The sequence below is a fragment of the Peromyscus californicus genome, unplaced genomic scaffold, assembly GCF_007827085.1.
Source record: "Peromyscus californicus insignis strain IS unplaced genomic scaffold, ASM782708v3 Scaffold_23__1_contigs__length_62951481, whole genome shotgun sequence".
NCBI classification, from domain to species: domain Eukaryota; kingdom Metazoa; phylum Chordata; class Mammalia; order Rodentia; family Cricetidae; genus Peromyscus; species Peromyscus californicus.
The window spans coordinates 7,733,510-7,757,747 of record NW_026294534.1 but is presented as its reverse complement, the minus strand read 5'-3'; the positions used below and the strand labels follow the sequence as shown (position 1 = coordinate 7,757,747).

General features: G+C 50.6%; 1 protein-coding gene across 11 annotated transcripts in view; it reads right to left on the bottom strand.

Annotated features, from left to right (window-relative positions):
- Nucleotides 1-24,238, bottom strand: part of Atp11a (ATPase phospholipid transporting 11A) — a 116,989-nt gene that overhangs the window by 52,245 nt on the left and 40,506 nt on the right. For all 11 annotated transcript variants that reach the window (XR_008221381.1, XR_008221382.1, XM_052751663.1 and 8 more), the window contains exons 2-6: nt 12,805-12,927; nt 6,032-6,121; nt 5,221-5,301; nt 2,112-2,219; nt 1,012-1,140 (exon numbers count right to left, since the gene is read on the bottom strand). Coding sequence is in view for 9 of the 11 variants with exons in the window: in XM_052751663.1 (XP_052607623.1) it covers nt 1,012-1,140; nt 2,112-2,219; nt 5,221-5,301; nt 6,032-6,121; nt 12,805-12,927 (531 nt within the window). In the remaining 2 variants the exon portion in view is untranslated. The remainder of the gene's footprint in view (nt 1-1,011; nt 1,141-2,111; nt 2,220-5,220; nt 5,302-6,031; nt 6,122-12,804; nt 12,928-24,238) is intronic.

The following is a 24,238-nucleotide window of genomic DNA, read 5'->3' as shown; positions in this document are numbered from 1 at the left end:
GCAGCGCACTGCCCAGAACTGAGCTAAGCCCCTGGACCTCAGGTCTGTCCAGATGCTTGGTCATTCTGTCTGAGCAATCACAGTCTCCATGGAATAGAGTCCTGCCCTCAAATGAGCAGGCTTTATCCAATAGAAGTGGGTCACTTACAAGGTCTTAGGATGGTCAGACCATGAGCTCTGTCCAGGTACACTAATTCAAGTCATCCAGAAGCCCCTCTCCCAAAGGACTGATGTTTACTAGTGCTTAAAGAAGGATGCTCTACCTAGAAAATATGAAACCACTCACAGGCCTTCACACAAAAGTGCTAAAGATTACCCCTAAAGATTGGGACATCCTTCGCTAATCACGTGAGGAAGTGTCTCATCTCACAGCACGGGCTGCCCTCACCTGCAGCAATCATTTCCACAGTTTTGGAGTCTGAGAGGATGATGCCTCTCTACTGTTCCTGGGAGCTGCCAGAGCATCGGTTGGTTTCATTATGTTAGAGTTCATAATCTCTTAGAAGTTACTTCTCCCAGATTTTTAAGATAAAAACCAAATCTGTAACTAAACAGTACTGTATTTTCTTCTCTCATGATTATCAAAGTTTTACATCCAGTGTGGAATTCCATATGGAGTTCAACTGATTAATTACAGTTCCAGAAGATTTCTTAAGATACTTTAACAAGACACTTTTGCATGACTGTCACACAGTTCTAGACTAGGAAAGACATGAATCTCTATGAGAAAGTGGAAACATTACTATCCTACCAATCTAGTTAGGTCTCTCACGGGGTAAAGGCAGGCACATCTGTCCACCTCAGATGGCAGTCGTCACCAACATTAAGGGAGGAAAGAAAATAACTGAAAATAGCAAAGAGCAAAAGTAAGGTTACAGGTCAGAGGGTGTGACCTCCCCAGAGAGCTCTGTGACCATAGACACGCTTAGTCTGCACCCAGGATGTCAGATCTATTGCCAAAGCCCAGTCTGGCGAAGACCCTGAGCTGCACCCCAAATCCAGGCACGTTACTTTATGGCTTGACTCTCCATCTAAGCTGGCGGTGGTGACATGGCAGGTCCCATCTGCCCGGTTGCTGGAGAGAAAGATCAGGTCACAGGGAAAGGTCTCATCTTCCTTCACCATGACAATGTCCCCAACCTGCAAGACACAGAATGGTCACTGAGAGGCCACCTTTGTGTGACAGCTCACTCTGGGCTGGAATTCACTCTCCTGCTGTATCTAGAGTGTGCTAAGACACCACCACGGTGTCTTACAGGATGCTAACAAGATTCTAGGAAAGACCCACGCTGAGGCTTTCTGTTGGAACAAGGCTTCTCTGGGTGCCGTGGGCCACTAAAGACCAGAGCAGCTCCAGGGCACATCAGGAAAGACTGTCATAATATAAAAACACAGAAAAATCTCTCTAACAGAAGGGAAGGCGCTCTTGGAAGCAGTGACACATGAAAGGGCATTTATACATCAAACGTGTTTAAAATAAACATGTACACAGCCATTATCAACAAATCAATACGTGGAATGGGACTAGCAAACACACGTATGTTTTTGAGATCCTGGGGAGCTGCTGTTCCATTGTACGTGGCCAGGTGCTGTGGCCACATCCTGAGACACCCTCTGACCTCAAGCTCAACAGCTGGTTGGTGTTAGGCTGGGATGAGTAAGGGTCATCCTATACAAGAGCTGGCTGAACTCCCTGGCTGGCGCAGACTGCTTTCGGGCATGTGGTCAGGACAGATAGTAGAGCTGCCTAAGAGGGAGGGAGGTGGGGTGGGGGGCAGGCTTGGGCATGGGAAGGGTACCAGGAGGCAGGAAGAGAATGAGTCCAAACTTAATAGTCAGGTGATGACTAAAGTCGGAGCTGGGCTGTGACCCAGAGACAAGCTCGAAAAGCCACTGTCTGTCTGCACACACACACAAGCGCTCTCAAGTGGCCAGCACAGGCAGAGGCAAGCTGCTGTAGCAGCTCACGCCATTCAAACATCCATCGAAACGAGAGGGCAGTGTGGCCCCCAACAACAGTTCTGTTAGTGACCAAACCCGCTTTGAAAAGTTACTTTAAGACGATTCTGAAAAGCACACTGGTGACAGGCAGATGTGGGTGTGCCACTTACTCTCAGCTTCCGGCTCTGCTTCCGGACCAGCTTGCCATGCTGGATGAAGTGCACGGGACACTGGTTCATGGCATTGTCTGCCTTGTGGCGGAGCCAGTCTTCATAACCCTGAAACCAGAGAGCCAGGGAGGGAAGATGTGTTTAAAGTAGTATGGCTAAGCATGGTCTAGCCTGGGGTTTTCTCACACCTCCCTGGTCCTTACAGCTGGTCACTTCCACACCGGCTTAGGCTGCTTTATGTTCCTGCAGTTATAACCGATAAAGTCTTCGTAACTAGACTTCCATACAAACCCAGGACCTATCCTTCGGAAACATTCCTCCACAGGAAGCACCTCAGTCAGAAGATGAGCCCGGCTCCAGGACTCCACAATGACTTAAGGTCTCACAGTCTCAGCAGCCCCCGGGTACTGACGTGTCTGCCAACCACACTCACCTCACCCCTCACCCGTTCTGCAGACTCTCCAACGTGACCTAGCGGGTCTGCAACAGAGGCGAACGGTTTTCAAACCCGCATTTCCAGATGACTACCAGGGGAGCGTAAGAGATGAGCCAACAGCAAGTACCTGTACTTCTGTTTTTAATTATTGTTTTAGATAATAAGATCTCTCTCCTGGTTGGGTTTTTTTGTTTGTTTGTTTTTCTTTTTTTGGTCAACTTAACACATGCTAGAGTCATTGAGAAAACTCGTCCATAAGATTGGCCTATAGGCAATTCTGTTGGGCATTTTCTTGTTAATAATTGATGTAGAAGGGCCCAGCTCACTGTGGGTGGTACCACACCTGGCAGGTGGTCCTGAGTTGTGTAAGAAAGCAGACTGAGCAATGTGGAGACTCCCACACCTGTCAGGAGACTCCAGAGTACGTCCTAAGGCCAGCCCCCTGCAGCACCTGCTGTTGGGAGGCTGCACTGTTCTTTCTGGGGAAAGAATTTACTTGAAAGCTGATATTCTGCAAATTATCCAGATGCTACAAATGGAAAAGTGAATTCTAAATACTGAAATGCAAATTCACACTGTCCAGTGCTCTGCAGCAGAAGGATCTAGAACATATGAAGCAGGCAAAGGCCACGCCTCTAAATATTTACAAATGGCTTGTCAGTCCATAAACAGATGCCCAACCTCACTGGCTGTCAGGGAAATGTGACTACGACACCACTAGGCACACACTCAGATAGCTATGATGGGCTGAATGCATCAGCGTCAGTGGCAGAGCCTGCAGACCACGGGCAGGAAAATGTTCTGCTGTTCAGGGAGACATCTGCCCAGCTCCTCAGGGGCTTAGAGCAATTCTACTTATAGACATACCCCAAGAATTAAGGATCTACATCCGTCAATCTATGTCCAGCCACAGATACAATATGTACATTTATTATGTGTTAATTAAAAATAAATACATGGGGCAAGGAAAGGGAAAATCAAAATAAATAAATATATAAATAACCAGGAACAAAGATGAAATCAGTGTCCACACAAATGCTCTGAGCAGTGTGCTTCAGCAGTGTTAAAATGAACCGACTGCCAAATGCCCATAGACAGACTGTGGGATAAACTAATGGGGATCTAAGCACACACACCCCAGAGTATTTCTCATTTATGATGTGGATCGGAGCTCTGACATGCCACAGTGTGGGTAAACCTTGAGAACATTATGCTACCTGAAAGAGGCCAGTTACAAAGAACAGTGTGTCCCTGAGACAGCTTTCTCAGATACAGTCACTGGCCACATCTATCAGGACAGAGAAAACACTCCCTTCAAGGGTCAGCAGAGGCACATTCTAGGGTGAGGCAGAGCAGGGCCTGGGAGGCTGGACATTACACTAGACTGCTCTGGTTGGCTCAGAATGTACAGAGCTACTTTCTTCTCCCATTCAAAGGCACAAAACTAGTGACCAACTGATTTGAACTCATTTCAGCCTGAAGCAAAACCAACTTCCATAGTCTTAACTCCCCTATGAGTTAGCTGAAACACACCAGACTACCTACCTTGAATGGCAGCATGGGCACTTGCCTTCCTGTTTCTGAGATTTTTTTTTTTAATTTAAAAAATTGTACAAGTATTTTTAAAAACTGACAATTTGATCTTACAATTTATGTGAAGATGAAAGGGTCAATCAAGGCCCAAAATAACAGTTGTTCCATTTATAGCCTCAACTTCAAAGTTTTACTACAGACCTACAGTAATGAAGCAAGTATAAAAACCCTAGTGACGGAGGTGTATCAGCTGAACACATTCAGTCCAGATGTAAACCCTCACAATGGGGAGAAGACGGTCTTTTCATCAACTGTTACTGAATGCCTACATGCAGAATAAACGTAGGTGCAATTCACCTTATACATGATATCATATTTAAAATGAACATAAACATGACCTAAAGTAATAACTAAAGTTATAAACTTTTGAGGAAACACTGGGGTCAATTTTAAGGCATGTAAATTATGTCTCAATCTTTAGTGCGCTGTCTTATAGCTAATGTTAGCTCAGCAAGTAAGAAGGGAATCCCCGTACATACACACTCTCACAAAATAAATAAGTAAATCACCCAGTGGGAAGGCATGTTAAAGGAATACAGAATCCAACTGAATAAACTAGTAATGGCTACAGTAGGAACAAGTTAAACATTGAAGCATTATTGGATTATAGCCCAAAGTTTAAAATAAACGTTTATAAACCCATATTGGTGTCAGTAAAGCACTGGGTAAAGTAAATGGGCATCAGGCAAATCTCCCTTGACTAAGAATCTGAAATAACTGACGCACGTGGTGATGGAGGAGAGGATGCTCGTCTTCACTCCTTAACCGTTAGGCTGTGCTTGATAACTTGCTTCCAAGTCAGAGTGTGAGAGGAGGAGGGGCAAAAGGACTCCACGGAAAGGAAATACGGCAGGCGACTGTACCACAAGTGGATACGGTGTCTGACTGACATCCTTATGGTACAGCAAATTGACGGCATATACTTTTGATTAAAAAAAAAAAAAAAAGGTACTGCACATGTGTAGTCACCCTCTCAAAAATCTAACACCAATCTAACTATGAAAAAACAGCACATCATGTTGTACACAACCTCAGAGCACAAGAAACCACACGTCAGCACGTGGACTGTGAGAGTCTTACCTGCTTGATGGCTGTGACAGTGATGACGAAGAAGAGTGGGAGCCCGCTCGTCACTGGACTTGTGGGTGTGTCGATGATCAACTGTGGGGACAAGACAGCCATGCAGTCAGCTGGAAAACACTTGCTAGCAGCCGCAGGCAGAGGGCTGGACTGGCAGCCACGGACAGCGGGCTGGACTGGCAGCCACGGACAGAGGGCTGGACTGGCAGCACAGCCTTTTCCCACGCGCTTCCACCTACTAAAGCACGTTGCTGGCTCCTCCTTGCCCTGCAGCCTGGACAAGAGGGACACCAACCCGTCCCAGTGACTACAGTGCTGAAGGAGGTTCCTGGGTTAAGGGGTGTGCTTAAGGAAAGCAGTCAGCATGTGGCGAGGGCACAAGTCTGCCTCTAGAGACATTGATTCATTTAGTCCATTCCGCAGGTGTCACACTTGAGTTATTCTGACGGAGTTCACGCTGGGGAGATTTTCATGTCATTTATAGCTATACTTAGAATAATTGAGAAAAATGTAACACTGCTGCTCACAAAGTGCAATCTACCAGCTGCCCCCGCCCACACCCTTGCTCTGTTCCCGCCTCGCCTGTCTCCCTGGATGTACATCTGCTTAGAGGTTCTGAGTTTCAAGGAGTAAATGGAGACGCCAGGCGTGGCTGGAGCTTGCCCTGTCTCTTCTTGGGGCTGGAATTAGAGAGCCCAAGAGTGAATGGCAGATGAGAAGCGTCACATCCTTGCTGACTTTAGTGACTGTCTGTCACTTACTTGAGACTCAAATGACATTTGCTGAGACAGAGAGCCAGGACCATCCTTACCTGCACCAGGAAGATGATGAGAAAATAAAAGTTGGCTATTCTTCTGAACTGTTCAAACAGGTTCTTGGGTATGAAGTTCCAGAACGTGTACTGTATACAACAAAAGCACAGGCAGGTCACTTCATGTGGTGCTCTACTACGAACGAGCAGGGGGCAGTGCAGAGCATAAAATGTTTAGTTTTAGATACATAAATGTTTAGTTTTAGAGTTTAGGGTTAGACATTTTGTCCATGTCATACAAGGCCCCAAGACAAGCTGCTAAGACAGCGTACCCTCCGAAGGAACCGCACCCAAAGGGCCTGGCCCATCGAGTCAGGGCAGAAAGAAAGCAGTTGTGCACACACAGGGCGTGCCATCTGTCAGGGGCCCAGTGGAGACTTGGCCGACTCTTGTTCAGCGGGGCTACTTCCTGTGTCTTCTCATCTCTCCTCTGTTGCCCAGTACAACTGAGAGACGCCGCAGAAGGGACAGAGTCTGAGCTGCCTGGACGCTTCCCTGATGGCAGGGCATGGTGTCCACACTGCAGGGTGCTGCATCTGTCTGCAGCCACATGCAAGGACCCTCTGCTGTATTGACAAGGTGAGGAAAGAGGGCGGTCCCCACACTACATGTTCTCCAAACTGACCACTCACTGCCTGTACTGAGAACAGTGGCTACCCTCTACATGTCCTCTACGCTGTGTTGCTATCCAAGGCCACTTGCCTTCTCACATAAATTTAGAAGTATGAGGAGACCCTCAAAGCCACTGGTGGGGACTCTGCAGATCCTGTCAAGAGGATCAACATCTTAACAACACAGTCTTCCTGCTGTCAATATGGGGTGACCAAACCACTCTCTGTATGATGGAGAAGAGCTTTAATATGTTTCTATTTTTATAAAATTTAAAAAACGGGGGTGGGGCTGAGGACATGGTCCAGATGCATAGCATTTGCCTAGCATGTGCAAGGCCTTGAATTTAATTCCCAGTATCATAATGAGTAAATACTTTATATTTGGAAATTCTGGTAGACTCTTTCAAACTTCCCACACACACTGATAATGATACTCTCCTATCCGTCAATGAAGAAAGATTTATTTGGGAGTGAAGAAAAGGATCAAAATCTGGAACAGACCATGGACCTCTGGTGTGTCTAGTGAACAAAGCAGGTCCTGGGATTCATGATTCAGGCTGTCACGGAAGGAAACTCCTGAGCTGGAGCAGTCACAAGCAGAGGTGTTTTTTTTTTTTTTTTTTTTTTTTTTTTGGTTTTTCGAGACAGGGTTTCTCTGTGTAGCTTTGCGCCTTTCCTGGATCTCGCTCTGTAGACCAGGCTGGCCTCGAACTCACAGAGATCCACCTGCCTCTGCCTCCCGAGTGCTGGCATTAAAGGCGTGCGCCACCACCGCCCGGCACAGGTGGTTTTAAGGTCATAGTTGGAGGTTTTGCTGTAGCTGTTAAATCAAACAGTCTTCATGACTGAGCCGCTGTGTGGTTGAACCGGCTCTGTGGGCTCTTCCTGGAGAAGGTGAACGGGACCTCTCAACTCCACTACAGTGGGACACAGGAGGTGACCCTGGTGTGTACAATGGGTTTCCACGAAGAGGGCCACGTGCATGTCTAGACCTGTGTTACCTAGAATGTTGTTCTAGTACCCTGAAATTTTACCATGTACCAGAGAACCACGTACCACTACGAAGACCTACCACGGCTGAGAACTCTCAGCTTTGTAACCCTGTGGTTCACAAAATGTTAATTAGTTATTACTGCTGACCGCATGTAACAGAAAGCCAACGAGATAATTCAAATGTCTGTGAACATGTGACACCTCTGTAACAGATAAAACAAGGGGCTGGAGAGATGGCCCAGTCAATAAAATGCTTGCCACGCACCCATGAGGACCAGAGTTCAGATCCCCAACACCCAACAAATAGCAGGGCCCAGAAGTGCCAGCCACAACCTCAGTGAGAAGGTGGAGACAGGGAGACCCTGGGGCTCGCTCGCCAGCCCGCCTAATCCATTAGCTAAGCTACAGGTTCAGGGAGAGATGGCCTAAAAAAAAGAGAGAGTCGTTAAGTATGGTGGTGATATTTTATTTGTGCTGAAATGTGATTTTATTTGTATGTTAACAAAGTTGCCTGGGGATCAGAGCTAAGAGCAAGCCATTTAGCAGAAGTCTGGCAGTGGGAGCACACGCCCTTAATCCGATCACATGGCAGGCAACATCTCTGTGTGTTCAAGGACATAGCCAGCATGGTGACACACGCCTTTAATCCCAGTACCAACCATAGAGAACTGGAGGTCTGTATAGACAGGCAGTGACGAGGAAGTCATGTGGTTGGGTTTACAGCCAATGAGAAGACAGAACAGAAAGGCAATAAAAAGACAGGACACAGGAAGAAGGTCTCTCTCAGGGGAAGGACAGCAGCTAGTGGTAAGATAAGGTGGTCTTAGCTCTTGGCTACTGCTCGATCTCTGGGCTTTTAACTCTTTATTTGGCTCTGTGTTTCTTACTTAGTAAGACTGTTTAGAATTACATCTGCAATTAAGGCATTAAGGAGGACACCCAACTTTGACCTATGGCTTTCACATGCATATCCATGTATGTGCACACTTGCCCTCTCCGACATGTTCTCACACACACATAACTGGAGCACTTTATTGTAAGAGCTGGTACTGGCCACGTGAGAGTGGCAGGTCAGCCACACAACTTCTATCTTGCTGATCTGTAAAGGTCCCATATTTGTGGGACTCGTGGCCAGCACACAAATGTCTCACTGTCATCCACACTCAGGATCTGTAAAGGTCCCGTATTTGTGGGAACCCGTGGCCAGCACACAAATGTCTCACTGTCATCCACACTCAGGATCTGTAAAGGTCCCGTATTTGTGGGAACCCGTGGCCAGCATACAATGTCTCACTGTCATCCACACTCAGGATCTGTAAAGGTCCCGTATTTGTGGGAACCCGTGGCCAGCACACAATGTCTCACTGTCATCCACACTCAGGATCTGTAAAGGTCCCCGTATTTGTGGGACCCGTGGCCAGCACACAATGTCTCACTGTCATCCACACTCAGGATCTGTAAAGGTCCCGTATTTGTGGGACCCGTGGCCAGCACACAATGTCTCACTGTCATCCACACTCAGGATCTGTAAATGTCCCGTATTTGTGGAACTCGTGGCCAGCACACAATGTCTCGCTGTCATCCACACTCAGGTATCGAGTTCCACGTCTACTATCACAGCAGCAGTGGAAAGGATCCCAGCTTGAACAGTCTGTTATCAACGACTAAGAGGAGGAATAAGATGGCCGCTCCACCTGTAAGGGGCTGGGAAAGGGAGGAGGTCACAGCGTCTCTTTCTTCCATGGAGATGTCTTGAGGCGTGTTGACCCCCAAGAGACAGTTAATAAGCCCTGCTTCTTCACACTCATGGAGACTTTGGGCCAGAGTCTGCTGGTCTGTCTGTCCTCATCCTGAGCAGAGGGTGCCCACTGGCTTCTCCATGTTCACACTGAGCAGAGGGAGCCTGCTGGCCTCTCTGTTCTCACACTGAGGTGAGGGTGCCCACTGGCCTCTCTGTTCTCACACTGAGGTGAGGGTGCCCACTGGCCTCTCTGTTCTCACACTGAGGTGAGGGTGTCCACTAGCCTCTCTGTTCTCACACTGAGCTGAGGGTGCCCACTGGCCTCTCTGTGTTCTCACACTGAGCTGAGGGTGCCCACTGGCCTCTGCATCCTCTCATTGAGCAGTGGGTACACCCACTGGCATGTGAGTTTCATGTCCATACAGCCTCCTGCTCCCCTGGGTATGCCAATCTCTGGCTTTGTGTTCCTGGCCTGGAGGATGGCGCACAGAAGTCCTACATAGTCTCCATGTTGTCACAAGTCAAGGGGACACATTGGGAGGAACTAGGCACTCTTCTGTTCTGCCAGCAGCCAGGAAATTAGAGGGTCCCAGAGCTTCGGCCATCATCCACCTAAATGGATCCAGCCCACAGGCCTGAACCTTACTGCTCCACAAAAGCACTAAAACCAGATACTGGTCTGTAATCAGCTCGCATGGAGCTTTCCTTTGTGGCTGGGAAAGGGGCTGTCGGACAGGAAGACTCAACGCTATGCAGGATTGCTGGTGCTGGGAATGGGGGTGATCATGACATGTTTGGGGGAGTCATGGGGGACAAGAGCCCTGCAGAAGGAACTCCATGCTCAGAGAACAGTATGGTTCAAGGCCACTTCTCTACCTTGTGGCTACTGACACGTTCCCGCCACTAAGCCTTAGTTTCTTCATAAATAAGTTGTAGCCTCAGAAAGTTGCTCAGTGTTTAAGCAACATGGTAAATATGGTTAAAAAAAAGTCATCTGTATAAATATCCATCAATAAAACACACTATCTAAAGTGGCAGAGGTAATCAGTTTCACAGTAATCAAAACTAGTCCAGCTTTCCTAACGTGAGGTGTGGGCTGGGGAGCAGGCAATACCAGGGGAGCCAGTGTTTACTCCGGCAGCCTCCTGAAGGCAGAGCAGGCCCCCTGTGAATTCCATGCCCCAAGGACCACTCTGCCCTGAGACCAGAGTCTCCCCAGACACCAGCATGGGGAACTTGTGTGGGGCCAGAGGCCACAAGGGGCCATGAAGGCGGTCATTTTCATCTTCTTCTTCCATGAAATGGGAACTCTGGTCAATCACTACCACTAGTAACAACGCCCCTGCTACGGTAGGCATGTGGAGGCCTTCCTATGATCCTTCATGGACAAACCCTGCCACAGCTTCCTGGTTTAATCAGACTGCTTGGCTCTGAGGCATTCTTTGGCATTTCTAAGGTAGAAACAACATTACTATAGACATATTCTACAAAACCTTTGTATATCTGTTGAACACACTAGCACTTTCCACATACCTGAGCTGTTATTCGAGCCAAAACAATGATAAATTCCCAATGGTGCCTCACAGATTTGCACTTCGGTTTGCATAAAGTCCATTGTCAGTTGAGGTCCAGAGCCCTGCCTCCTGTCCAAGGGCCTACCCTTCCTTCCTGAATCTGACTGGTACAGGGGCCAGGCTGTGCATATCTTCCCCTGAAACATCACTGGCTACTTGTCATGGAGACACGGCACTGATGTCCCACAGGGGCTCACTCCCCGTGCTGACAGCCTGCGAGAGGCTGAGGTGAAAGGTCCTGGAGTGCTTCTGCTAATTCCTGGCCTGCCCTCCTCGGGCCACTCCCTGCCGAGAGTGTTGACTTAATTCTGTTGGTTCCTGCTCAAAAGCTTCCTGGGACGAAGGAGCCTCTCTAGGAGAAACTGCTTCGGAACACCCCTGGGACCTGCAATTCCCACACAGCCTCCCTGTGGATTTCCTTCCCAGAAGTCAAGGAGGCTGTGGTGGTTCCTGTTCTCCAGGGGCAAAAACAGAAGTAAGAGCCTCTCAGCATCACCGTGGGCAACAGGCCCCAAACGGATAAAAGCAATGGGGTGAGGGTGGGGCTCCCGTCAGCCGCAAAGCCCCGGAGCCTCTCAGAGAGCTCAGTCAGGCTGCTCTGCTCTTCACAGGCATCCTGTACAGCCTGGGCAGAACCTGTCTGCACACAGATGACACACACGGACGGACACACACTGCATGAGCCCACACTTGCACAGCCCCGCCCGGGGTGGTGGTGGTGACGGGTCTGTTAGAGAGCTGATGAGCGTCAGTCCCGTCCGTGACCACAGGGACGGGGAGGTGTGCTTCTGGACAGGGTTTCTCCTACGTTGTCTCTTCACTGTCAGGCCTGTGTCACCTCAGGGACACTCATGTGTGGGTTTTACTTACGAGTGGGTTTTACTGGCCTAGGTTGTGCTTCTGGACAAAGCTATTATAAATATTTTAATGCTGCTGTTACAAAATAAATAACTGTATAAAAAAGTCCTTGGGAAACTAACCTTTTGGGTCATAAAATCCTCTCAACAAATGCAGGGCTCCGAGTTCTAAAGAGAACTTAGCAGATCTCAGCACAACGGCATGTGATGTGAGTTCCAGAGCTGTGCATGTCAGAACACCAGCTGTCAATGACACAGACCTCCTTCGTGGGAGCCTTATGCAACTTAAATAGGCCTACCTGTGTCTCAGAACATTTGGTTGTGACTTACATATCTGCACCTTGGCACACACACACACACACACACACACACACACACACACACACACACATGCACACGCACACGAAATGCACACACAGTGTACAGACACACGACACACAAATGCATGTGTTTTCAGGTATGTCTGTTCATGAGGGAAGTGTTCCTCACCCTCTGGAAAGCCATGTCCATCCTCTTGTTTGAGGCCACAACTCCTCACTCCCACCCCCAAACACTCTCAGATATCTCTCCATGTGCTCTACATTTCCACATCCAGCTGATAACAAAGCCTGTCACTAGAGCGAGGAGACCCAGCTGCACTCTTCCTCCGTCTGCCGCACCTAGCTGGCAGGCCTGGCTGCCAGACACAGCCAGGCAGTGTACGGGTAAGGGGCAGCATTGGGATGTGACTCATGCCTTACACTTCAAGTCTGGTCCTCCACTGGGGGCGGTTAAAGAGAAGTAGAGAGGGTGAGGCCCAGCAAAGTAACCCTGACAGCCTGGCAGGAGTGGAGTGGTACTGCCTGGCCTAGGGACAGCAGTGCAGGAGCACTGTGGCTTCTGGGAGAGCAGTGCCACCCTGGGGACAGCTGCACAGTAGCACCAGTGCTGCTCAGAAGGTGCTGTCCCTTGTGGCAGCCTCCCTCAGACAGAACCTCAGGGCAGGAAGTGAGGCTACCTTGGAGGAGACGATTCTGTTGTCGGGATATCTCTGTGGAATGTAGGCCTCTGCACCCGGAGGGGGCTCCTTGTGTCCCACGTAGATGGTCCGACTGTCCACCCAGTTCTCTTCTCCAGCACACTGTGGAGAGAAGAGCACCATCAGCATGTGCCTGGAGCCGGGAGTGCAGATCCTCCCCACAATACCGTCACATTGAGACAGAGATGTCCTGCTGACACGGAGGCCACAGTCCCATCCCACCCCCCCACCCCCACCGGAGCGCATTCTGATGATGTGGAGGGTCACATGGGGCTCCCAGGGTCCCTACCACAGCCTGGAAACATGACCGGCTTAGCCCTACAGGTGAGGGACTTCAGTTCTGTAGCCAGTTCTCCAGGTACACACTGACACCGTGAGTGGCTAGCTGCTCAGGGAGAGGCCCAAAGCACTCTAACACTGGGTACGGAGAGAAGCAGGGTGAGGCAGGGGGATTGTGCATTTCAAATACGTGGTCAGGTGCCAGGCCCAAAAGACCAGGAGGGCCTGGGACATACCTCCCTCCTGGATGGCCTCTGCTACTGGGAAACTCCCAGTTCACGGCCAGTAAAGGTATTGTCTAGCAGACTAGCACCTGTGTGTCTGTCCAGTTACACATCCATCCTTCCTGACTTGCTCTCTATCCTTTTACACGACCAATCCCTCTGTCCAGCGACGTGCTTGCTGAAGCCACGAAGCCCTTCCCATGTGTTCCCAGTATACTCTGCTGCAAGATGCCTACATGCAGACATTCTGCAACGGTGCTCCGTTTTGTCTCTGTGCATGTCCCCACCTGCACTTTTCCTCAGTAGGGCCCAGCTTTGTTTCTGCAGAAGTCTGAATAGACAGCTCAAACTGTGGCCACACCCCCAGGAGCCAGGCAGAATGCATACTACTGCCACAGGAACCGCTTCCCAGCCCCAGGTCGAATGCGACAGGGCCACCCCCAGAGCAGTGACTGGCCTCAGGCCACAATGAGCTGAATGAGCATTCCCCCCCTCATCAGGATCTCAGGATTTGGCTCCACAAAGGGAGCTTCCAACTTAACCATACCCACTGCCCTAAACCAGCTAAGGCACAGTGGCTGCCCGGCAGTACTACCTTGGTCAGAACAAAGCCCCAGCAGTGAGAGATTTCATGTGCTGCCTCTCTATGGTGGAGGGGATGGGGACCAAGGCCTTGTTGAGAGCCATACATCATTCCTCTGCAGGAAAGCCTGGAGGGCTCCACCAGCTCATGGAGAAGACAGCTGCCCAGTGCTTCTCACCACGTCAGGGTCAGGCCTCTTCACTGAGTGTTGTAAACACACGGGAAGAGAAGAAGGCACAAATACCTTTCAGTGTCTGGTGACACTCCCAGAAACCACTGCACTAAGCTTCAAAGGCAGTGGTTGAGTTTCAGGAATAGTCATGAGCCCCCACTGAGACTCTGAAGTCACACCACAGCCTCAGGGGCACCCACTTAGAGGGGAGCTAATGCTTTCCTCTCTACCCTGCAGGAGGAGAGAAGGTTTGGAGTGAAAACACCTCCAAGTCTGTAAAACAGGAGCCCTGGAGAAAATCCCTGTGACCACACAAATGCAGGTCCTTCAGGCCTCTCCTTGAGGCCCTTCTCACATCTTGGATCACACACTTCCTGAAAAGGTCTCATGCCCATGCCTGGCAGTGCAGCTGTGACAGATGCATTGTGCTTAGGGGCTGGGGATGGCTCTAAGCTGAGCTGTGGGGAGCTCTCCAGAGAAGGGTTAACCACAGGGCAGCGTGGGCTGAGGGCCCAGACACTGAAGGCCAGGATCTGTTCTCAGTGTGCTAACACAGGCAGTTAAATATTAATGCCCATTCTTCCTTACCAAGGCCAGGAGCTGGAGCTGCTCCTACGAACCATTTGACTGCCTGGGTTTTCAAAATAAAACCCACAAGCTCTTGTCCCTGACAGATGCCAAATCAGGGGGAGCACTAGAGGCCCGGATCACAGCAAGAGTTTTAGATCAGCAAGAAGACCTGCAGGGGGCAAGAAGGCTATTAGAGCTCGGCCCAAGCAGAACAAACAGGCACATATTAGCAACAACAGGAGTCTAGACCAGCCACAGGACCTTGTTCACATGACTAATTAATAAAGTACTCAAAAGAACAGATCGATAAATCTGAGAGGACTGTTAGGCAAGCAGCACTTCCATGAATCAGGCAAAGGATCCAGGCTCCGGCATGTGCCTCACAGCGGCAGATGGAGGGGACTAACGAGTTGGCAAAAAGACACTGTCCCATCACTGCAGACCCTGGAACAGGAGGAAGCAGGCTGTGGGTGCAGTACCTGAGCCCACAAAGGCCAGTCAGCACTTCAGAGGATCAGCAAGGGACCACCAGAGTCTTAGGCCAGGAAGCCACAGGCTCCACTAGCAGAAGAGTCTGCAGCTAGCTGAGGGGTGCATCTTCTTAGAGCTGGGGACCACACAGGTGTCACTGGGTTGGTGTCCTGCCTGGAGACCTGCCCACTGTCACTGTCCTAAGGACAGTCTATACTTCCACTCAGACTGCAGAAGAGAAATATTGTAAAACAACTTATACGCAGAACTCTGGAGTGTAGAAATAACCACCCAGATTTAACATTTTTGTCTCATTGGTGTCGAATGAGTTTTTAAGGAAATAAAATTAAAACACAGGTTTTTCAAATAGCCATTTGCACCCCTCACTGTGGGCAATGGATGAGCACACAGGAGACCACAGTGAACTAACGTGCCTAAAGGGCACGACATCCCTGGATGCTTTACTCCCATATACACTGTGCCCAGAACAGACTCTCACTGTCCATTCTCCAACCTCAATCACGTCACTCATGTTTGAAGCACAGAGAGGATCCAACTGGTACAGCTCACATGAGCAGGACAAGGAATGTTTCAGAGTACCCTAAAGACAAGGCCACTCTAACAGGAAGACATCATCCATTCAAAGGAACTGGAAGGGGTTTAACAAAATAGAGGGACAATTTGTCTACATCACTTCATCATGTCACTGTGTCCCCATCTTGATGGAACTCGGTGGTTTGAGCTGGACCCAGTCCATCCTACATCCCTTTCAAAGCCCCTGGGATCTTCCCCCAACCCGAGCTGCAATGTTCTCGACCCCTGTGTGCCTCCCAGCCAGCTGTGGACTGCTCACACATCTCCGTCCCACAGTCACGTTACAGGCTGATGGCTGGGCTGCTGGAGGGGAACACTGCACTCGGCAGCTTTTCCTAGAGGGCTCCACGGTCTGGGCAGGTGCCGAGCTGTCAGGTGACTGCCCTTCATGGGACAGCTCATCCACTGGTGACTGAGTCCCCACATGGACCTGGGAAGGTCTTTCTAGCAGGTCTGGTGAAGACTGGAGACAGTGCGTTTCCACCAGACTGAGCAGGCTCCCTGGCTCAAAGAAAGTTGCAGGCCCAGCTCTAAAACGCACGTTTAATCAGCATCCCAATGCTGACCTCCCACAGAAAAGGGACTCAGGAAGCCGATTTCTCGTCCGTCTTTGGCCTGCGGTGGGAGAACAGGTAGCACTGCCCATTCTCTTCCACTGGCTTCAAGCCTGGGGCCACTCAGAACTTGAGTATTCCCAGCACCAAGGTGTATCACTCAAGCGGGGCTGGAGAAGTTCCCATGACCTCTCTTCAGCAGGACGAAATGCTCTGGGGCACAGGGTGGCTACTTTACACACAAGCCTCCCCACACTCTTTTTCAGAACAATCGTGAACAGCAGCTATCCCAAAAGTGGGTGCAGAGGTCCTGGCAAACCTGGCTAGATTTGTTTCTTCTGGGAGGAAAGTTCAGGCTGGAGGCTGCCCTCCACTCACTCCAGGTCAGGGATCTGTAGGCAGACCTTGTGGGCTACAAAGCACAGCTCTCCAGGGACAGTGATGGCCTTGGGTCTATGCACATACCAGATTCCCATCTTCCCTCAACCACAGGGCAAGTGTGTTCGTGTGTACTTGTGAACACAGCCTGGGAATTGTGTCATCTCCGTCTCTCAAGATGAACAGCATCTTAAGGTGTCTCTTAGGGAAGACAGCTCAGCACAGGGTCTGCTCACTTCTGAGCCAAGACACAAGTGGGCTTCAGTATGAAGAACCAACCTGCCTTCAGTTTTCAGACTGGTGAGAGAGAACCAGCCATCAGCAGTTATGAAAAGTAAAGAAGGAACAAGGTTCTCAGTCAGGCCAAACTCACTGATGGAGGTTCCCCCGGAAGACACACTGGACCTGCCCGCACCCTGTTCACTGAATAAAGCATTCCCTGGAAGCCTCCAAGCCTCTGTGCAATTCCTGGCTGGTTGGGCCCTATCGAGAGATAGTGAAGGTTCTGGATCCTCTTCAAAGATGAGCAGGGAGATATACTGCCAAACATGACTGCTACTAGCCCAGTTTTCCCAGTGCGACTTCAGTGAAATGCACACCAGCATTTCGAGGCCAATATATCCGATTTTGAATGGAGAGTGGTTTCAGCTTACTTTAAATCTGCCAACTACCCACTCCCCCCACAAACAACTCCCCCGAGAGTCCTGCACCAGGGGAAACAACCGGAGCTACTGTTCCAATCACTGGACTGACCCAGGACAGAAGAGCTACTGGCAAGGATGGTAGGTGACCAGACCCCAGGGTAAAGGCCACTGGGCATGCCAGACCAGCCCTCACTAAGACCCACACGGGGCCGAGAAGGGGACAGCTCAGTCCTCGCAGGGCATGCTGCACCTACGTGGGTCATGCAGGCGGAATGGACCTGTGGCCGTCAGAATCTAAGTGGCCCACACCCTGAGGGAGAGGGAACAGCGAACACACAACGACATACCAGGGTTCCACCCTTGCAGGCTGCAGGACAGTACTACATGCAGGTGTCTCGGTGACCAGGGGCCTCAAGGAGGAGAGAACCAGGATGTTCCTGTTGTGTGCTGGATCTCAGAACTCAGGCAGGCTAGGCCAGCCACAGAGGGCCAACAGGCACAAACCAAAGGTGGGGACCGTGTGGCTCCACTTACAGGAAGCAGGCAAAGCTTCACAGGCAGGAATGGTTGCCCAGGGCAGGGTAGGCCTGGGGAGGGGGAGGGTGTAAAAGGGAGAGCTCCTCTGTGGAGATGAGAGTACTGTAAATTAGGTTCTGGTTACAGTTGCGTAACTTGATAAATACACAAAAGTCACCGAACTGTACTCTTTAGACAGGCGGGTCTTTGGACACATTCATCCCACTTCAACAAAGCTTGCCACGGGTCCTTGGGTTCTAGGAAAGGTCAAGATTAGAGGTAGGTGTAGCTGGAATCTAAGGGTTTCTGCTTTTTCCCTCAGGCTGTGGACACACCTTCCCCTTCTAGTACTCCAGGAGAGGAAAGCTGGACTTCCTGAAAGGCTATCTTCTCCCAGTCTTAGGGAAAACAAGCAACATTCTTAAGGTTTGGGGGGGGGGGTGTTGTTTAGTTGTGTTTTTCAATTACTAATTACTTTTTCATTATGTGTTTCCATGGGAGTCTGTGCATGTGAGTGCAGGTGCCCTTAGGAGAGACTGCAGGGTCTCCTGGAGCTGGGCTGGAGGTGGCTGTGAACTGCCCAGTGTGGGTGCTGGGAACTGCCATTGCTCCAGCTCCACCCCCAAGTCTAGTTTTTAATGAAGCATTTCACTGAGTTCAGTGGGTCCCCAAAGGAGAGGCCTGAGGTAGAGAGGGCGAGGGCGGCCAGGCAAGGGTGGGTGGCCCAGCAGGGATCCTCATGGGTGCCTCTGCAAGCACCTGAGATGACAGTCTTGCTGCCCTAGGAGGGGCAACAGGCATGGGAACTCAAAATTCAACCAGAGAATGACCCGGTCACAAAGCCCGTATCTCCACAGCAGCCCACCGCCAGCAGTCAGCTGCCCGAGTCCAGCTACAGAAGTGAGCACCAGGGACAGGGGCAAGCTTTAAATAATACACAGGAAGACAATCTTGGCCAGGGTTGGGTACCTAATGGAAGCTTCGAATTTCAGCTGAAACAAGCGAAACCCACTAACCAAATTACACGTGGCGACAGGACAGACATGTCACTGTGCTCAATTCCTGATCGATTTAACAGAGGCAGTCCCTCCTGAGGATGATGTTCAAGTTTATAGGTATCCAATGACAAGAGCCATTGCTGTGGTGTCTGTTTACAGCTGTAAATGGAAAAGTCCCCCATTCAATAGCTCCAAGACAGCACACACTTGGGTCAGAGAGGTGGCCTGCCAGCTCCTGTTCCCCCAGTCACATTCTGTAATGAAGCGCCCCCCAACACATCCTGTCTCCCAGAGTCCAGGGATACCTTTCCCTTCTATACGGGGTGAGGGAGTCCTGCAGTCTGGAGCCCTAGGACTCTCTCAAGTATATTGAGTATAAATGCAGCAATCAGCAGCTTCCAGGAGGCCCAGCCATCCCTCCTAGCTTCATGTCTAGACTTGTGGCCAAGGTCCAAGGTGCTCAGTGAAGGGGGAACCCCAACAAGCCTATTCAAGGCCCAAAGCTCCAGGCAGGGGATCCCTACAAGCTTGTCCGTCTGCCTCTCTGTACCTTGCACTGTGGAAACACATTCTACCACGCTCATCAGTACCAGCTTCCCCTCCAGCTACCTGCAAGGCTCAGGGGGTATTCCTCTGCTGTGAACATGGTTTCTAAACAAAACCATTCAGATCACAAAAATACATTGACTATTCCCCTGATTTGGAAACCATTAAACACTCACTGCCTAAACCATAACTTCCCGGATCCAGAACCAAAATAGAAATAGAAACTGTAACCACAAATGACTTTGACTTGTCCTGGGCTTGTCTCACTGTGTACAGCAGCAGCAGCAGCAGCAGCAGCAGCAGCAGCAGCAGCAGCAGCAGCAAGAGGCTCTGAGCTTCTGGGGTTTCTGGAGGTGTCGGGGTGAACAGGCGGGTGGGGAAGAGCCAGCGACAGTAGGAACTGCAGAGTGACAAGCAGGCGGGGACTGGGGTGACAGGACAGCTCCAGGGAAGTGTCACTGGAGCCAAGGTAACCAACCACTTCCTAAGACTCATCCCTGTGTGGACAGACCAAGATCCTGAGTGCTACACGTACAAACTGGCTACAGTGACTCTCACCTCGGACAGGAGTCCGGTGAGGACGGCGGGGAGTAGACGGCAGCCCTGGGCAGCATCGCAGCTTCCCATATTGGCCTTGAGTGGCTCATAAGAAAGCACTGAAGGCTTAATCACTGCTTCTGCAGAACCACGACAAGATTACCATCATCGCTGACTGGAGATCTAACAGTAACTGCAGGCCTAGCCTCAGGAAACTGGGAGCTGTTTTCACCATGCAGATGAATCAACATCTCAGGGACATATGCCTGTGATAAGCATGTTACCAATAGTACACCCACAGGACCCATTCACAGAGACCAACTCTCCCCAAACCCACAGAGACAAAACTTCCTTTTGCTCGGCTTCATGCTAGGTGGAGCAGGGAAAGGGTTCTGGAGGACGATGAACTCAGGTATCGGCTCTGAGGCCAGAGTCTACCCCCCAGCATCAGGAGAGACTGCACTGACATTGGCCAAAGGGGAAGACATCACTTGGCAGCCATGATGCCTGATTAGCTGTAGATGACCCAGAAGCTGGTTCTGTTGCCACTCACCCACCTGTTTCCTAGAGCCTGGGTACTGGCAAATCCTGCTTGGGCCTCCAGCCCTGCGGCATGATGCCAAGGCCTCTGTCCTCCCAGATGCAGAACAGAGATGAGTTGGAGCCTAGAAGATCAGTGCTGGCAGTGGCCTTGCCTGTGGCCAAAAACATGGGCCAATACATTGCCTGCCAAGCATGGGTGGTGATGGGGATGATGTGGGGAGGAAGGTCACAGACACAAGAAGAGGTATAAGGAAGAAGGAAGAGTTACCAACATCCCCACCTACAGACCTTCCCACAAGCCACTCAACATGCTAGACACAGACCTTCATGTCCTTAGTTATTAAACTGACAACGTAACTCCCATCATTTCCTGACAGGAAAACAGGGATGAAGTCAATGGATGCAGTAGAGAGAGGAGAGGCCTCGTCTGTGCACTGGCAGGCAACGGAGCTCTGAAAGCAGCTAACCTAGTCAGGTGCAGGACAGAGAGCCCACACCTGGCACCCAGTCCCTTATCTCCCAAAGCCGCACCAAACCCGTCACAGTGGCCAGGCCTGAAAGCCAAGTGACTTCTATATTTATCTCCCATGGCTGATTCCCTCCTTCTAAAGATGAAGGAGCCAGAAAGCTCAGCAAACACATCCAAAATCAAAACCAAAAACACTGTGGGTACACATGAATTTAAGAAACTGAAATTATATACCTTCCAACTACACTGTGGGCATATTTGCACAAAATACTGAATATATATCTAATGAAGATGAGTGCAGGGCTGAGTCAGTAATTATGGAACACTGTTTAGTGAAAATACTGACAAATTGGGTAACAACGCCACACACAATTACTCCTGAAAGCACAGTTCAGCTGGAGACATCTCGAAAATCAGAAACAAAAGCCTGAGAACCCAAAGCTAAGACTCTGCCTTGGAGACAACACGGTATTGGAGCTGGGGCTGAACCTCAGCGTCAGGGTCTCCACCATGCAGGCATGATGGCCACATCAGGGGCAGTAGGCCAGGCTAAGCACACAGGAGCTACTGCCAGGTTCATGCCGCTCCCGTCATGCCCTGTGGCAGCTCTGGGGAAAGCGCCATCTTAGGACTGGAGTAAAAAGATGAAGGACAGAAAGGAAACTTCCCAAATAAACCACACTTGGGGACACCTTGGGAGGACAGAAACGGCAGAGCAGATCTGAGCAAAGACCTGGAAGATCGGGTAAGACCCTGGCCAACGCCATCAACTTCCACACTCATGGTGATGACCCAGCACTGCCCAGGGCCATCTCAGGCCACGTGCTCATGTCTGAAGGACACCAACAAAGTGGCCCCCCGGTCCCGGCTCACCTCTGCAGACCCAGGCCCCAGTGTCCTAACACCCAGTCGTGATCCCACGTTTGCTCCTTCACAGCATGTTACTAAGTTAGGTCTAGACACTTGGTGCTCACCTAAGTCTGGCACATGGGAGACCAATGGTGGTACAACAGGGCTCTCTGAGTGCAGAAGCCACAGCAGAGTCAGGCACACACACACCTAAAATCCCTGCCCAAGTGTACATGGTGACATAGATGTGGTGTCTGGTCACCAGGGAAGCCAGAGCTCACCAAGGAGAGGTGGCACTCAAGGAGATGCTTCCCTTGGCATCACCCATTAGATCCTGGGCTGGCACGTGGACAGTGGTCTGCATGGAACAACCATGCTCACACTTGGATTCTTGCCAAGAAACTAAGAATACAAAGTGTCCCTGACAGTTACTTACGTTGGTAGCATGGTGTAGTAGTGTTTGGGACACGCTGAAGTTCATCTACATCTACTGTAACAGGAACTGCGGTGTGAGACACCAAATAGCAGGTTAGGCTGGAGGCGGCTCATCCAACTGGGAAGGGACCTACAGCTCCAAAAGTCCCACATAGATACCATGGCTGTGGGAGGCTAACAGTGGGGACTCCCTGGACCCTCTCCAAAGGACAGGCAGTAATGTATGCCCCCTATAGGGAACCCACCTTTGAAACATTCACCCATGGAGGTGTCTAAAAGGTAGGCCCTCCTGCTCTGATTTGGGCCTCTGTAGTAACAGAATCACAGCCTAGCATCCCCGTCATTTCTCAGGACACTCGCTGTATGTGCAGTTTTACTCCATCTCATCGGTCCACACATCGGACTCGAGGTGCAGGGCACTGAAGCGGGAAGCCAGGAGGTAAGGGCCTGTGGGCTGTCTCCTTCCACTCCCGTACAGCACCCTTATTGATACTGAGGCAGCGATTCGGGTCAGGTCAGGTCTGTGTGCTGTCCCCAGGGAGGGGAGGGCCAACACAAGAGAGTCCCATACAAGCGGCCAAGAGGGCCTCGTGGCAACAGTGTTCTCCCTCTAAGGAGGCAGAGGGCACTCGTCAGGGTAGAAGAGGCAGCTGTACCTACTGCTGCCTTCCTAAGAACTTCACACTCCAGAAGTCCCCAGCCAGTGTCTACAAGTCCTACCAACACGTCTCAAAAGTCCATGCCCATGCCTGAGGTGCTGTCATGGAAGAGTCCTGAAAGCCACGGTTCAGCTGAGGCAGCGGCATTTCATACACACTCATGAACATGGTAACTGCTGCTCCTGAGCTGCTAAGCTCAGCACCGAGAAGGGACAGGTTATGCTCCAGTCCCCACGCTCTCTCTCCTGGATGGAATCTGGCAGCAACCCAATGAACTGGTCACATGCCCTGAAGAGAGTGCATGTTTCAGTCAGAATGAGAGGTCTTCGCTCTCAAAAACTATGACTCACCATGAAAATACAAAGAAACAAATCTTTACCATGAAACTATGGTTAAACATCTCCTCCTGTGTTTGAAGTTCACTTAAGAAATGCCAGTATTTTCCTCTTCGTTCTCTGGACTGTTTCTTAATCTTGACTGTGTCACATAAGGACACTCAAGGAATGCATTCAAACAAGGGAGGGGCCAAATGAGGAGCGTGAGGGGATGGAAACGCCGTATGAGAGAGGACATTCCGGGGAGCCTGCAGATCTGGGCCAGGGCAACCGCAGACCACGATGCAGGGGCCATCAAGACCAGGAGTGTTCCCAGGTGCCCTGGCGGCTCCCACTCTCCCAAGCTGCCCCGCTCCAGGGTGCTACCACTCCTGGAGTTGGTCTGGCTTATGTGGCTCTGTGGCTAGCTCTTTGCCAGGTGAGTTCCAGGTTAGTGGGAGGAGCAGACAACTGCCAGACACACTCCCAGGGCAGGAAACATTCCTACCACGCATGGACCTCTTCTATTTGCGGCTTCATCCTGAGGCAGGGGACCATGGGAGGCAAATGTGTCCACACAAACCTCTCTGCCTCTCAGTTCTGCCTGGTCTCTCTGCTGACTGGCAAGGTGGTGTCTGGACCAAGACTTGCTTAATGGAAAACCGGTTGAGGTGGTGACCGACCTATTCCTTCCATGGTGGGCTTGGAGAGATTGTCCTCCTAGGAGGCTGGGGCATGAAGGCCTAAGGCCCACACAGTGGCAATGTGGGCAAGGGTTACACCTCCACATTAAGGCAAACTCCCCAGTACTGCTGTCCTCATAGCATGTGGGTGAGAAGACGGGGATGGGCCTACCTCAGAGGAGGTTGGAGAACAGATCCCAGAGACCCCACAGACCTACCCCCACCCCATTCACAGGTTAAAGCATATCAGTTCTGATGCTGAGGCCTCTTAGCAACCAGAAACCAGCAGCTACCCCACCAAAGGCCTAGAGTGGACAAGGGACATGCCTGCCTGAGCAGAGTGGAGATGGTGAGGCGGGAGTCACTGGGTAGAGGAGGTCAGCAAGAGTACCAGA